General features: G+C 37.6%; 1 protein-coding gene across 1 annotated transcript in view; it reads left to right on the plus strand.

The window, feature by feature from the left end:
- The window catches only part of LOC107597680 (arginyl-tRNA--protein transferase 1), a 91,127-nt gene that overhangs the window by 34,108 nt on the left and 42,358 nt on the right, over positions 1 to 14,661 (plus strand). The window contains exon 8 of the mRNA XM_016288844.1: positions 6,648 to 6,680. Coding sequence (XP_016144330.1) covers positions 6,648 to 6,680 — 33 coding nt within the window. The remainder of the gene's footprint in view (positions 1 to 6,647; positions 6,681 to 14,661) is intronic.

Here is a 14,661-nt window from a genome sequence, read left to right on the forward strand (position 1 = left end):
GCCCAGCTAACCAATCACAACACGCACTGGCCTAGCTTAACCAATCACAGCACATTTTGTATTTCAGAAGGCGGGCCTTCATTTGATACAGGAACTATTCGAGCCGTTCATGCCAGACTGGGGAGAGAGGTGTTGTAATAATGTAAAATATGTGAAAAATAATGTATTTTTCGAACAACCTAGCCTGTTCTAGTACACCTCCAAAACAAAATCAAGACTTTGTAAAAGAGCATAATAGGACCCCTTTAAGTGAATAACACGTCTGATGTAATGGCACAGGCGTCAGAAGGGAACTCTATCACCCCTTTGAGACCTCAGAAAGTTTTTTTACCGCCACAGTCTTGCACTTGCATTGTGTTGACCGTGCATTTACGTTTGCATACTTGTCTAGAATCTGTTTCTGGTCCCAATCACCCACTCTCTGTTAGGACAGCGCATTAGTAGACAGACGCTGAGGGTGAACAGGATGTGGACCTACTTGACATTCTCAGTAACCTGAGAGAGGCCTTTGTACCCCTTAGGCCTGGAAACTGGTCCGGCTCTGCCAACAGCAAATGAATAAATCCTCATGCTCGTAAAATGTGGGAATTAATAAATAATAAGTCGTCAGAGCCGACCGTCTCCTGCCAGATTCTTTCCTGGTGCCATAACAGAGCTCTATTTATAGTGTGGAAGGTGTGCATATGTTTGCATTAGCATTCCACTCAGATGTGAGAAATGAGTCTATATGTATAAAGTGGGGTGGGGATTTTCTTAAAGTCACTTGTCACTTGTCACTCCATTCCTTCATTCCTTCTCCTTTATTGCCCTTCATTTATTCGCTACCTCCTCATACCCCGGATCTGACCTACTTCAGCCGCTTTATTTCCCCTGTCTGTCTGAAAAACATTGATTTTGTGAATTATGTGATTTGAATTTATACTGTTCAAAAGTTTGGGGTCTGTAAAATATATATATATATTTTTTAAGTCTCTTCTGCTTTCCAAGGCTGCATTTATTTGATCTAAAATACAGTAAATATTATTACTTTTAATTAGTGGTCGACCGACATGGGTTTTTTGACAGCCGATGCCGATATCTTGGAAAGCAGGGTGGCCGATGGCCGATATTAAGCCAATATAATTTTATTTATTTTAATTAATATTTAAGAAATTTGAAATCATTTGAAAATGGATTAAAAATAATTTTGTAAAATAAACATACTTATACTTTAAAAGACGAAGCATTTTTCACAAATAAATGTATATTAAATAAAAATCTAATTGAATAGGAAGTAAACACTACAAATGCATAAAGCGCAGCATAATTTGAAATCATGAGTTTAGTTTGTTGATCACGTATCTCCAGTCAAGCAGAACTCTCCTCCTGTCAGCATTCAATTCACACGGACCGACCGTCACGCAGAGAACACGCGATCATGCAGGATACAAATGCACACTTCACAAGATCAACTAGATTCAACTAAATCTGCAAGGTTTGTGAAATTAAATGTTCATTAGTCATTCAAAAGTTTGTTTAAATTATATAAATGCGTATTTGCTGAATGCTGACGGCAAACGAGAAAGTATTATAATGTTTGCCTTTCTATTACTAATAATATTAAAGCAATCGTTGTAATACTTTTTTGTATACATTTTAATTATTTTGTTTAACAGTTCTATCTGATTATTAGATAGACTTATCCATATTAGACAGAACTGAACAACGACAGTGAACAAGAGGGAGAATGTGAGCACTGTGTGTTCAGGCACTGCGATCTCAGCGTCGTCAAAATAAAAGTCTCGCCTCGAGCACATAGGCCAAACAGAAAAATGTATCGGCCGGTGCCGATATTTGAAAAAATACAAATATCGACTGATATATCGGCCTTGGCGATATATCGGCCGACCACTACTTTTAATATAACATTTTTCTATTTGAATATATTGTAAAATGTAATTTATTTTTCAGCATCATTACTCCAGTCTTCAGTGTCACATGATCCTTCAGAAATCATTCTAATATGCTGATTTGCTGCTCAGGAAACATTTATAATTATTAGCAATGTTGAAAATAGTTGTGCTGTATAATATTTTTGTGGAAACCGTGACACATTTAGTTTTTCAGGATTCTTTGATGAATAGAAATGTAAAAAAACAGCATTTGTTTGAAATCTTTTGTGACATTATAAACAGTCACTTTTCAACAATTTAATGCATTTACTGAATAAATGTATTAATTTCTTTGATAAAGCTTACCGACTCCAAACTTTTGAATGGTATCTTGATAATTGAATAAATTAAAGCATTGAAGATTAAAGTAAATGATGGAGTTTGTGGGCTGGTTATGCAGTAACCCATTTCCCTCAAAATCTCAGTGGAAATAAATGACTTCTTGGCATTGTGTTGCTTGAAATCAGTGTAAACTGCCCTTTATTGTGAATGTAAGACTGTAATTGGGACACACACACAGATAGAAAGGCAGGGATTTCTGCTGTTTTATTCTGATGTAGTGAGGCATGACTGAGGTCCTACACATGTGGCATGGATTTTCAGCACAACAAATCCTGTTAAAACTCTATTTACTCCTCCTAATGACACATGAACTAATTATACAGAGTAGCACTGGGGAGGAGAGGAGGAACACAAATCGATTCATACACGTTTATTCTCACCAGCAGGATTTACATAGACTAATGACCATCTTGTAAGGTCTCAGACTTTCTATATTAAGTGTTAATATATGTATTTGCTGTTAAATGATGCATGACATTTTCCAAAATGAGCTGTTTCTTTTATTAAAACTTTCACTTGAATCTATTTTTCAGTGTAGGAGAACATTAACTAGTTAAATAAAGAATGGTGACAGATGTAGGTTGATCTAAACTAGATTTCGTGGTCTGTTAAGGGCCGATCCCTAACTTTCACTACGTTCTGCCTAATTTCAAATGAGCAGAGCTTTAAATTCCTGCTGAGCCATTTCACTTCCTACTTTTGGTCAGAGTTCACCTTTTTGCTTTTAAGAAAGGCCATTTTGGAGCGTTTCAGAACAACACATTTGAAGAAGGGCTACAGAGAGAATGGCACTGATGAAAGAAACATGAATGCTTGTCTTTAACGATATGGGTAGTTGACAAATAACCAGTTTTTCTTTCAACATAAAGATATTCAAGGAGGAAAAAAGGGCAGAACATGACTTTTTCCCCACCAGGAATTGATTGAATGGTGAAAAGTTGGAGGGGAGATGTTGAGAAATTAAAGGAATTGGTGATGTCAGAGACTTTTCTATTCCAGTGTTTTTTTCCTTTTCTTTTTTATTCTTTTTCTTTATTTTCTTTCTAATTTATTTTTCCATTTTATTTCTTTTTGTTCCTTTTCATTTTTCCATTATTTTTTCATTTACTTTCTTTTCTTTTTCTTTTTCATTTCATTTTTTTTCCCTTTTTTTTCTTTTTCCATTTCTTTCTTTTGTGCATGAAAATTTAAATCCACATGTGAATGTGGGCATCTTAGGGTGCGTTCACACTTGTTATGTTTGGTTCGATTAAAACGAACCCTGGTGCGATTTGTTCTGTTAGTGCGGTTCATTTAAGCATGTGTGAACGCTGCCATACGAACCCTGGTGCGCACCAAACAAGTTTGTTTTGGTTACACCGCGCGGTCAAATCATGTCGCATAGCGTCGCATCTTGTCATTACTACCTGTTTTTTGGTTCGTTTGATTAAAACGAACCCTGGTGCGATTTGTTCTGTTAGTGCGGTTCATTTAAGCATGTGTGAACGCTGCCATACGAACCCTGGTGCGCACCAAACAAGTTTGTTTTGGTTACACCGCACCGTCAAATCATGTCGCATAGCGTTGCATCTTGTCATTACTACCTGTTTTTTGGTGAGCAGAGGGCAAACGTGGAGCAACGATGAGGTAAAGTGCCTTTTATGAGCTCCTTATGAGTTTGCAGGTGGTGAAAATGAAATTATATGTACATGCAAGAATGAGTCCAGCAGACGGCATTAGGTGTGTTCGACTTAAAGCGGTGCAGAGCAGACCGATCGGTTAATGGATGCTTTGATATCATACACCCGCAGCGCCGCTTTAAGTCTAATGCAACTTTTGTTTGGGGTGTTCGGTGAGTTCCATCACAATATGTACGTCATTCAAGCCGACCGATCAGGTGATGAACGTATCACTATGTCTTTAGGTTCGGTGTCTTTAGGTTCGCTGTCAAAAATGCCAATGTGAACGCTAAGTGGACCAGGACCAAATGTATCATTTTCCTTTTTGGTCCGGACCAAATGAACCGAAGTACAAGTGTGAACACACCCTTAATTCTGTCCAGTCCAAGTTAGTAACCAGGCTGGGTCACGGCTGCCAGGCTCCAGGAGATCAGCAAGAAGACTAATGGAATTATGCATGGCTGCGTTGCCCTCTCTCATAGAGCCGTTATCCACAAACCCCCCTGTTGAGTGCCTGGCAGAACAGGAGAGAGTCTTTGCCAGCTTTTACCCCCCGAGCGACTCACCGCATCCCTCTCCCATATCCCATCTTTCTCAGTTCCACTTTCCCAACAATACGTTTCTCTTTCACAACCGCCCGGAGAGGTAAACAAATTGAGCCAAAAGACTCCGTTGTTGATATAAGCCATACAGTTTTGAGTATATAACAGAAACAGTTCTCAGAAAACTGTATATGTTTAAGAGCTTTTAACAGAACCAAATACCATAAATTGTTTGGTTGTTGTATATTTAGGACTATTCTTGAATAGACTATTCTTCCCAACCCACATACGCTGTTAGTTCTCTAAACATCAGAGATGCAGAAATCACCGTATGGAGTTTGTAACTGCTGACTAATTCTCTCCAACCCTCTCGCTGTCCAATAAGCGAATTACTCACGCTTGTTTTGCAGCGTTTTAAACCACAGGAGCCTGGTTTTGCCAGATCACAACCAGACTCGCTTTGTTTAGGACTATTCTTGAATAGACTATTCTTCCCAACCCACATACGCTGTTAGTTCTCTAAACATCAGAGATGCAGAAATCACCATATGGAGTTTGTAACTGCTGACTAATTCTCTCCAACCCTCTCGCTGTCCAATAAGCGAAGTTGCTCACGCTTGTTTTGCAGCGTTTTAAACCACAGGAGCCTGGTTTTGCCAGATCACAACCAGACTCGCTTTGTGTGTGTCTGTATATTAAAGATGGAGGGCATGAAATATGCATTTGTTGCGTGGAACCAAATGTAATTCTATCAAATTTATTCTGCTGAAGATCTGGAATCTGCAGCTTCATTTAAATGTTTCCTCAAGCCCGGGGAGCAGTTGGGGTTCGGTGCCTTGCTCAAGGGCACCTCAGTCATGGTATTGAAGGTGGAGAGAGTGCTGTACATTCACTCCCCCCACCTACAATCCCTGCCGGTACGAGACTCGAACCCGCAACCTTTTTGGGTTACGAGTCCGACTCTCTAACCATTAGGCCACAACTTCCCCAACACAACTTTGTGTCTGTATATTAAAGATGGAGGGCATGAAATATGCATTTGTTGCGTGGAACCAAATGTAATTCTATCAAATTTATTCTGCTGAAGATCTGGAATCTGCAGCTTTATTTAAATGTTTCTTCAAGTCTAATGAATTCAGTGTGGATGAATTGTCATTTAGTTTGTATAAACTGCCCTTCTCTTTCTCTCTTATTGGTTCTGATGTTTCATCGTTACAGCAGAGTATGTTAGTATCACAGGCCTGTGGATCAGCATTGACATCCAGCTAAAACAGCCAACACACACATGCTCCCGAAGCAGTGCCAATGATCATGGACTGGCTTTTTTCCATGCATTTCTGACTTTTCTGTTTGTGGTTTGCATGTTTGGATGAAAACCTTTGATCTGATCAGTTTTGTCATTTCTTTCTTTTTTTTTTTTTAGTTGCTCTTAGGCAACTTGTAGAATGATGACAAGATAGATAGACAAGATAAAAATTTGAAACATTAGGGTCTTTTGTTACATTGATGGGGTGCTTGACGTGCTTTGATCTAAACAGAGAAACACGCTACCCAAATCACCTGCCAGTCATCAATAAACAAATCAAGTTCATCATGGCACAGAAAAAAGGCGAATAAACATCTTGCCTTTTCTCTTTCTTTGTTAGCCAGTTACTGCTGCCTCGCTTCGGCCAAAACAAACTAATGACCGAACAGCTACTCATTGTGAAATTAAGTCAACAATATTAAATGTCTTCCATCACTGTGATTACAAAAGTTGCAATTGTGTGTGTTGTTAAAGAGCCAAGTTTATTTAATCTCTCTTAGATAAAGCAGAATTGAAAACATTTGAAAGTCCAATTGAAGATTTAAAGCATTGATCTGCTTGTTTGAGCATCGCGACCAGTCTGATGCAGCAAAATGTTGGCATTAATCTTTTCTCATTGATCCGTGTGTATGATTGTGTGTAGGTATTGTAGATGCAGCAAAGCATTGGTTGTTTAATGAGGATTTGGTGATGCAGTATTTGTTAGCAACAGCCGCAGGAGAGAAGTTTGATAAAATTACGCAAAAGGCCATCTCAAATGTGCTCAGCTGTATTCCTGGGACTGCCCACCAACTCTATCTTTTGTATTTTGTTATATGTACATGAATGTAAAATAACGCATTTCTTTTCTACCTCTTTCCCCTCACAGTTCAAGAGGTTCCTCTGTGACTCTCCTTTAGAGGTAAGTTTTTTTTTTCTTTCTTTTAAATATATATATTTCAAACATACAATTCGATTTTCTCTCTTTCTCAAGTCTTGGCCAATTCCGAGGATTTCCCTTTGAAATTGCACAGGTCCAGTGTAGTGTCAATGCAGATGATTCAATCATTTTCATCAGTAGTTCCATACGGTTCATAATCTTACATTTGTTCTGGTTCTTCTGAAGAACTCCAAGTACACATATAGTTTCAATTGTCAATCATTATAATTATTTTGAACTGATTTTGCACAGAACCTCTTTATACAAAATTGTATGTTTTGTCTTTTGATTTTAAAGGAGAATATGACTCAGAGATTCTTGACAGGCTTTGTGAGATACTTTCATATATTTATATAAAACCTTAAAGGGGTGATAGGATGCTACATGCACTTTTAAGGCCCCTCCCACGATAGTTTGATTGACAGTAGCGTTTCAGTACAGATTGGACTAGCGTCTTACCTTAGCTCCGCCCTGAGCGAGCTGTCATCAGTCCGCCAGTGTTTCACCGCCGGAGCAGATATAGACAAGAATGACTCCTAAGCGATTGAGGTGTTCTGTTGTTGGATGTAATAATGAACATAGCAGTCGTCATTTACTCCCGACATCTCAGCCGCTGAACTCGCAGTGGATTACGTTTGTTTTTGAAGGGAATGCTCCCCCGATCTACATAAATGCGTCTATGTTCATGCGAATCATTCGTGATCCAGCCTCATCTACAGAAGAAGTGAGTATAAGGTTTTTTTAACGAATCTTTGCAAATCGCCTTTCCTAATAATGTGGTAATTAGCAAGTTTCACGATTAATGCGGCTAAAGTAAACAGTGCCTCAGAGAGCGGCTCGGAAGAGAGGGGCGGGGTCAGCAGAGCTCATTAACATTTAAAGGAAAATGCTACAAAACGGCTTGATCTGAAAAGAGCTGTTTTTGACAGGGTAAAAAAGGTGTTTTTACACTACCATTGAGAAATTTTAACCAAACAATGTTACAGACTTTTCATTAAGACCCTAAAGAATCATATCAACTTGTGGAAAATGGGCATCCTATGACCCCTTTAAGGTAATGGCACATAAGAGTAAGAATGTTAATTTAGCGACAAACAACATGTGGAAATGGCTCTCTGGGTAGCAGTGTAATTCCTGGGTTGTTTGTTTGTCATGAAACAATGGAAAAAGTTTAATGTGTCGTACAGACCAACCACATTTCTATGCAGCATAGCGGGGCCACACACACAGGACAAAAACAAAGAGTTGACTGTGATGTGAAATTGTCCCTGACAGATGATCGTGTCTCTATCATGTCCAGCTGCCGTCATTAAATGATCCCCTTGTTGTGCTTCTTTATTAGTGAGAAGCAGACGAGGACATTAAAGAGCAGATGTGGCCGGGCAAACGTTTGTTAAAATGTGGTTGAATGGAGGAGGTCAAACATCGTATTGCTTTTCCACTCAAAAAAGTACTTTCTGAATTAAGGAAAAGTACTGTGGCATGGTACAGATCAGGGATGTGCGCGACGAGTAATTTGACTGTCGTTTAAACGAAAGTTTTGTATTCGACTAGTCTAAAAGCAAGAAACCCCCAAAACATGGTAAGAAAAAAATAAACTTTGTGCGTGCGTGTAGCATATACAGTATAATAGCCTATATTTGAAACACTTAATCTATGAATCACACGGTCAAATCCCTCAATGAATTCCACTTGAATATGATTACGCGTCGCTCCAGTAGAGTTATTGTAAGACAATTTGACATTACACAGTTTACACAAAACTGGAAAATCTGAGGGTGCTGAGGATATATCTGATTCATTACTGAATTATATTAAATCTCTACTAATATATTATGTATTTATTAATCATTTTTAATATGTTTCAGTTTTCCATTTTAATTTGTGTAAATTTTAATAGTTTAATCATGTCATTTTTATTTATTTATTTATTTTTTAATATTTCTATTTTACTTTATTTTTATTTCAGTTTTAGTAATTATAAACTTTCAGTTGTTGCCTAGTTAGCATTTCAAATTTTCTAAGTAATAAAATATTTTTTTAATGGATAGTAATATGAAATAATTATACAAATTAACTACAATAACACTGGTGCCCACATTACTTTTTTATCGCCATGGTAAGACTATTTCAGTATTTGCAGATTGCACTTGATCCTTAAATAGATGTGCAGTCACATTCATCTCTGGGGTAAACCTATTGGGGTACAGCCGCTTACATGTATTTTAAGTTACCGGTAGCTTATAAGCTTTTTTATTTAACTTTCCTAAATTTTTAAAGGTGGAGAATGTGGAGGGAAACATGCACTCTGCCTCCCCCTTCGTGCTAATGAAGATTGTTAGCATTTATAGGAAACATGCTTTTATCACCTCGTCAGGGCTGGTAGCCAGACGCTCCAACATCAGTGCTGCTGGTGGCATAAACTCACTTACACATTTCAGATTGTTGTTTGCAAACTTTTTTAGTTTTTTTGTTCAGGCTGCATTCATCTGATCAAAAATACAGTACAATTATTAGAATTTAAAAGAAATGTTTTAAACATTTATTTTAAATAAATATTTTAAAATGTAATTTATTTCTGTGATGCAAAGCTGAATTTTCAGCATCATTACTCCAGTCTTCAGTGTCACATGATCATTTAGAAATGATTCTAATATGCTGATTTGCTGCTTCAGAAACACTTATTATTATTATCAATGTTGAAAACAGTTGTGCTGCTTCATATTTTGTGAATACCGTGACCATGTTTTTTTTCAGGATTCTTTGATGAATAGAAAATTCGAAAGACTTTCGTAACATTATAAATGTCTTTACTGTCACTTCTGATGTGGTTAAATGTGTTTTTGCTGAATAGTGTATTTATCTGATAGTGTAGTTTCAGTATTTTAGCTTAGGAAATTACACTTAAATTAGACTATTTGATTAGTACTATAATATATAAAGGTAACACTATATGAAGGACTCTTTTTTTTTTTTTTTTTTCATGCACCGATAAACTGCGTGCAGAAATCTTAAAGGGGCAATTGGCATCAGGTGCAGAGCCATGTGCACTTAAAGATGCGTGAACAATAACACTATTTGAACTTCGCCTGCAAAGTCAAAAGTAAATGGACGTAATTGTGGATTTGCCATTAGCGTGTCCTTCATTATCATTATAGCGTGTCCATTAAATTCTTTCAGCTGGTTGTGTTTATCTAGGTGTGTGTGTGGCATGGTGTGCGTGGCAGCATGTTTTGCGTCACCGAGATGCCCTTCTCCTGATGCACGCCTGTGTTGCATTTGTACGTCTGTTTCTGCTTGGCTTTTTAAAATGTCTTTTTATTGACCTGAAACGTCTGTCCTAAGGGGAAATGCTCATTAACAGTGGTGTTGTGTAATTAGTCATCAAGGTTTTATAGACCTCAAACCCTGCCTTTGCCCCATACCCCTTTTTTTCCCACATGCATGTACACACATACTCGGCGTGCACTATTTATCTCATAGTTTTCCTTGATTTTTAATTCCAGTGACGGTTTTGACAAGCGATAGCAATTAGCCTTCAACTGTCTGTGTCTCTGCCAGCACGGCACATAGCCTCGTGCACAATGAAATCATTAGCATATTAATAAACACTTCCCCATAATGTAATCAGAGCGCCACATGCCTGCATGTATCCAGGACAGGCATTGCATCTGTGTCGCAGAGGGAGCCGTGAGTGCCGACTCTGAGAAAAATGGCAGCTGTAATCGAGCGCTGCTGTTTCCACGTGGGCTTAAATGAGCCGTCGCTGAACGCTGTGTCTAATGAGCGCTGTGTGTTTAAAGTGCCTGTGTGACTCGAATAACATTTGAGTCCTGCAGCGTTCCCAGTGCCTCTCCAGGGCCGCGTTTGGGGTATAATTCTTTGACATTCAATGCTCTGTGGGAATAATCACCGTAGTCAATAAATGGGGTGTAATATAATATAATGAGGGATTTTAGTTTCTATTGTACTATACTCGAGTCAGTTTTTTTGTATAGTGCTTGTCACAGTGTACATTGTGGTTGTTTGTCTAACTAGACTATATAATGCTATGCTGTGAATTCAGGTATGTTGGGCTACTCATGACCAGTGTTGAGGTTAACGCATTACAAGTAACGCAAGTTACGTAATCGGATTACTTTTTTTCAAGTAACTAGTAAAGTAACGCATTACTTTTTAATTTACAAGAAAATATCTGAGTTACTTTTTTCCCCCCATTTATTGATTGAAAGCTCTCCTGTCCCCACGTTGAGAGAAATCGGGAGTAAGATGTTACTTTAGTAACATCTTAAAATTAATATGACTCAAACCTGCAATAATTTAAATATGTTAAATAATACAAATATCCTTTATGTATTTAAGCCCATTTTATTAACCAAATATATATATATATATATATAAACCTTTTTTAATAAAAAATATATCAACTTTTTTTACTTAAATACTAAAATAATAAAAACAAGAATAAATGTATTTTGATTTATATGTAAATTAGTATACATTTTATTCACACACATACGTATATAAATATATATTCTGACAAATAAGCTTTTTTACTAAAATAATAAAAACATGAATAAATGTTTTTTAATTAATGTACATTGTATATATAATATGAAAATAATAATTATTGTACATTTTACACACACACACACTTTTTACTACAATTGTACAATTTGTAATATCAAGTGATCACTTCTTATTCCATACTGCTATGATACTGTACATGTATCAGTGTATTTGTGCAGCCTCCTGTATGACAGAAACTGGTTGGATGGTTTCCTGCATGTATTAACCTCTCTTATTGTTTCTACGACATAGAAGAGCCACTGTATTTTTAATAAAACAGGAATGTTAACAACCCCATCCGCCTGACAAACAGCCTGCTGCCGTCCCCTCTGCCAACTGCAAACGGACACTTAGCACGCCACTGCACGCTAGAGAAAGCCGGCCAAACAATGAGCGACACAGGGCACCATATGCTTGTGATTTGGGCCCCTGCCTTTATTGTTGGCTTCATCTGTGTGTTTTGCTTGCCTTCACAGTGGCACAGACGCAGTGATTAGGCTGTCCGGCGAGGTGATCCCAGGGTCAAGGTGACACCATTTCCAGCACTTAGGTCATGGCTACGTAAACATACTTGAGACTTTTACCGTGAAATACTTCTGCGGGGGCTGCCTTTCATTAAAACAGTGAAAACACAATCTAGAACATACCGTCAGATCATTATGGATGAAAGATGGGCGGCTGTCAGGTGGTGCTGAGAGCTTAACGTTCTTTTAGCGGCTCTCCGCTGCCGGAGGGTAAGTTAGAATGACAGCCGTTGGATTCGAGTCCGGTCTGGTTCTGACAGAAACGGGGCCCGGCACATGTGGTGCCAAAAGGCAGATCGAGAAGGGGCTCTCCGTTTCACCGCAAGCCCTTAATCATCGCCGCTAGCTGCGCTATGAAAGCACCTTCATCTTGAGCGGCTGTGTGTACTTAATACTGACAGCTAGTTTAAACCGCCAACCCGATGGACAAGCACTCTGAATGAAAATAACTAACCTATACATATGGAATGTGCTCCTCCTGGGGGAAATGAGGGGTTTACTGTAACGCCTCTAGGGATGTTGTGAACCGAGCAAAGTTTATACTTTGAAGGATGCTAGGTTTTACAGGACTGAACTTAAAGTTACTGTACAAAACTATTCCATCAACTGAAATCTACTAAAATCTGTTTTGTACCCATATAATGTACTGTTAACTGTAATAATAAAGGCGATTAAAAGAGACACATGATGAATTACAAGTGTTCATCACGTGTCTTTTCTACTAAAAAAGTACATACGCTGAAAAAAGCTAAACTTTTTGCTCAGAATTTACTAGTAAATTTCACAAACAGTTACAAAGAAACTGCACTGAATTATTGCATTAAACACAAAAACACATTTTTTTTCCTTAATATTTTCTTGTAATACATTTTTTTTTTTACAATATACTAATATATTCAATTCAAGTTTATTTGTATAGCACTTTGCACAAGATATATTGATTCGAAGCAGCTTCATGAAAATGCATGTTTCAAAATATGTAGACGTATATAGAAAGTAAAAAATAGAAACATAAATACAAAGCACTGATGAAACAACATCAGATGCAACATAAAACCCAAATGAACATAGCTGATGACAAGAAATATAGGTATTTAAGCAAAAATATTAAATGCATAGTGTTAGGCATGGAATTGTGGGAATGTCAGTTAACGATTTTTCACTGTAAAGTATACAATAACTGTTGATTTTACCTCCAAAATCTGTGTATTTAACAGTATTCCAATGCAAAATCTATAAAATCTTTATATCCACCTTATTTTGCAATGCAAAATCTATCTATTTTCTATGAATGTATCAGACTTCCAATTCATTAGCTGAAGATTTAATAGAAAATTACTAGAAAAATAACAGTGCAGTAAACAGTAAAGCAGTTTGCGTTACAAACCATTGTGTTTATTACTACCTTTAAAAAATCTGATAAGAAAAATCACTTTACAATATCATGCAGCATAACAAGCTGTTTTTACATCGAAAAATACCTGGAAGCACATTACTCCGGAAGTCTCGCACATTAAATGTAAAAATGGCTACGCCCATTTTTACATTAACCCTTTTTTCGCCACTGTTTTTCCTTAAAAAGTCGCCAGCCACCGCCAACATTTTGGATAATTTTCACAAAAGTTTAGTGGCACCCAGAATATTTTGTTGTATGAATATCTGAACATGCAAAACAAAGAACAAAAAACATAATGGAATTTTTGTCGGATTCAGAACGATGATCAAAACATAGATGGAATAGATCTCTTCTAACACATCCAAAGCTTGCACCGTCCTATACCACTTCCACTTCCTGTTTAACGTTTGATGTTCACGTTATTTGGATATGCATCTGCTTACATATGCAGTCGCTTGTTTTTGCTTCTTCCTCGCTATGTTTCGATCCAGAGACTTAAAGGGGTGGTTGATTATGATTTCACTTTAACTTTAGTTAGTGTGTAATGTTGCTGTCAGAGCATAAACAACGTCTGCAAAGTTACGACGCTCAAAGTTCAAGGCAAAGTTAAATATTTTCTTTTATTTTCTTTTAAAGAAATCATTGTATAAGGACTACAAAAGACTGGTAGGGACTACAACAAGGTTCTTCCCGGGTTTGTGACATCACTAACCCTGAAGTTTACATAAGCCCTGACCCCGGGAACATGCAGCTACCCATAATGGTAAGGGGGGCATGAAGTTTCCGGACAGTGTGCACTAGGCAGTGAGCGAATCCCAACACACTGGGCCAGCTAACCAATCTGAGCCCGAGGGAGGGAGGGGCTTAATAGATTCAGGAACACAACAGACTAGGGATGTGCATCTCATGACTGAGGCCGATACGATACGCATCTCGATGCATAGCCAACGATACGATACATTAAAGATACATATGAAGCAGCTACCGATGCGATGCGATACGATTCACCCCTGTTACGATGCAGTGCGATCCGATTTCGATTCGATTCAACACAATGCGATTCGATGCAATGGAGAAAATATGATCACTTTTAATGCCTCAAGCCCTGTTTCATAAAACAAGTTAACCAAATAAGCCAGGCTTATTTCAATTAGTCTGACTCATAGTCAAATGATTTGGTTCCATAAAGCAAATTTAACATGGATCAACTTCAGTCACCATGGAAACTAACCTGGTCTAAAGCAGGTTAACTATCAGACTAAGCTGAGTTCCTCTAACACTGACCAATAGGAACGCTATTATTTGACTTTTTTTGACCTTTTCACAGTTTCTAGCCAAGCAGAAAGGCTCTCTGGTTTTATGACAGCTGTACCTTTGCAGAACAGATAGCAGAACATTAGAACATTACAATCTAAAATTGCTCTTTAAAGCATTAAAATAGCAAAATTAAAAGTTAAAATCACTGAATTAAAAT

Source organism: Sinocyclocheilus grahami, unplaced genomic scaffold (assembly GCF_001515645.1).
Source record: "Sinocyclocheilus grahami isolate Dianchi unplaced genomic scaffold, SAMN03320097.WGS_v1.1 scaffold234.1, whole genome shotgun sequence".
Taxonomy (NCBI): domain Eukaryota; kingdom Metazoa; phylum Chordata; class Actinopteri; order Cypriniformes; family Cyprinidae; genus Sinocyclocheilus; species Sinocyclocheilus grahami.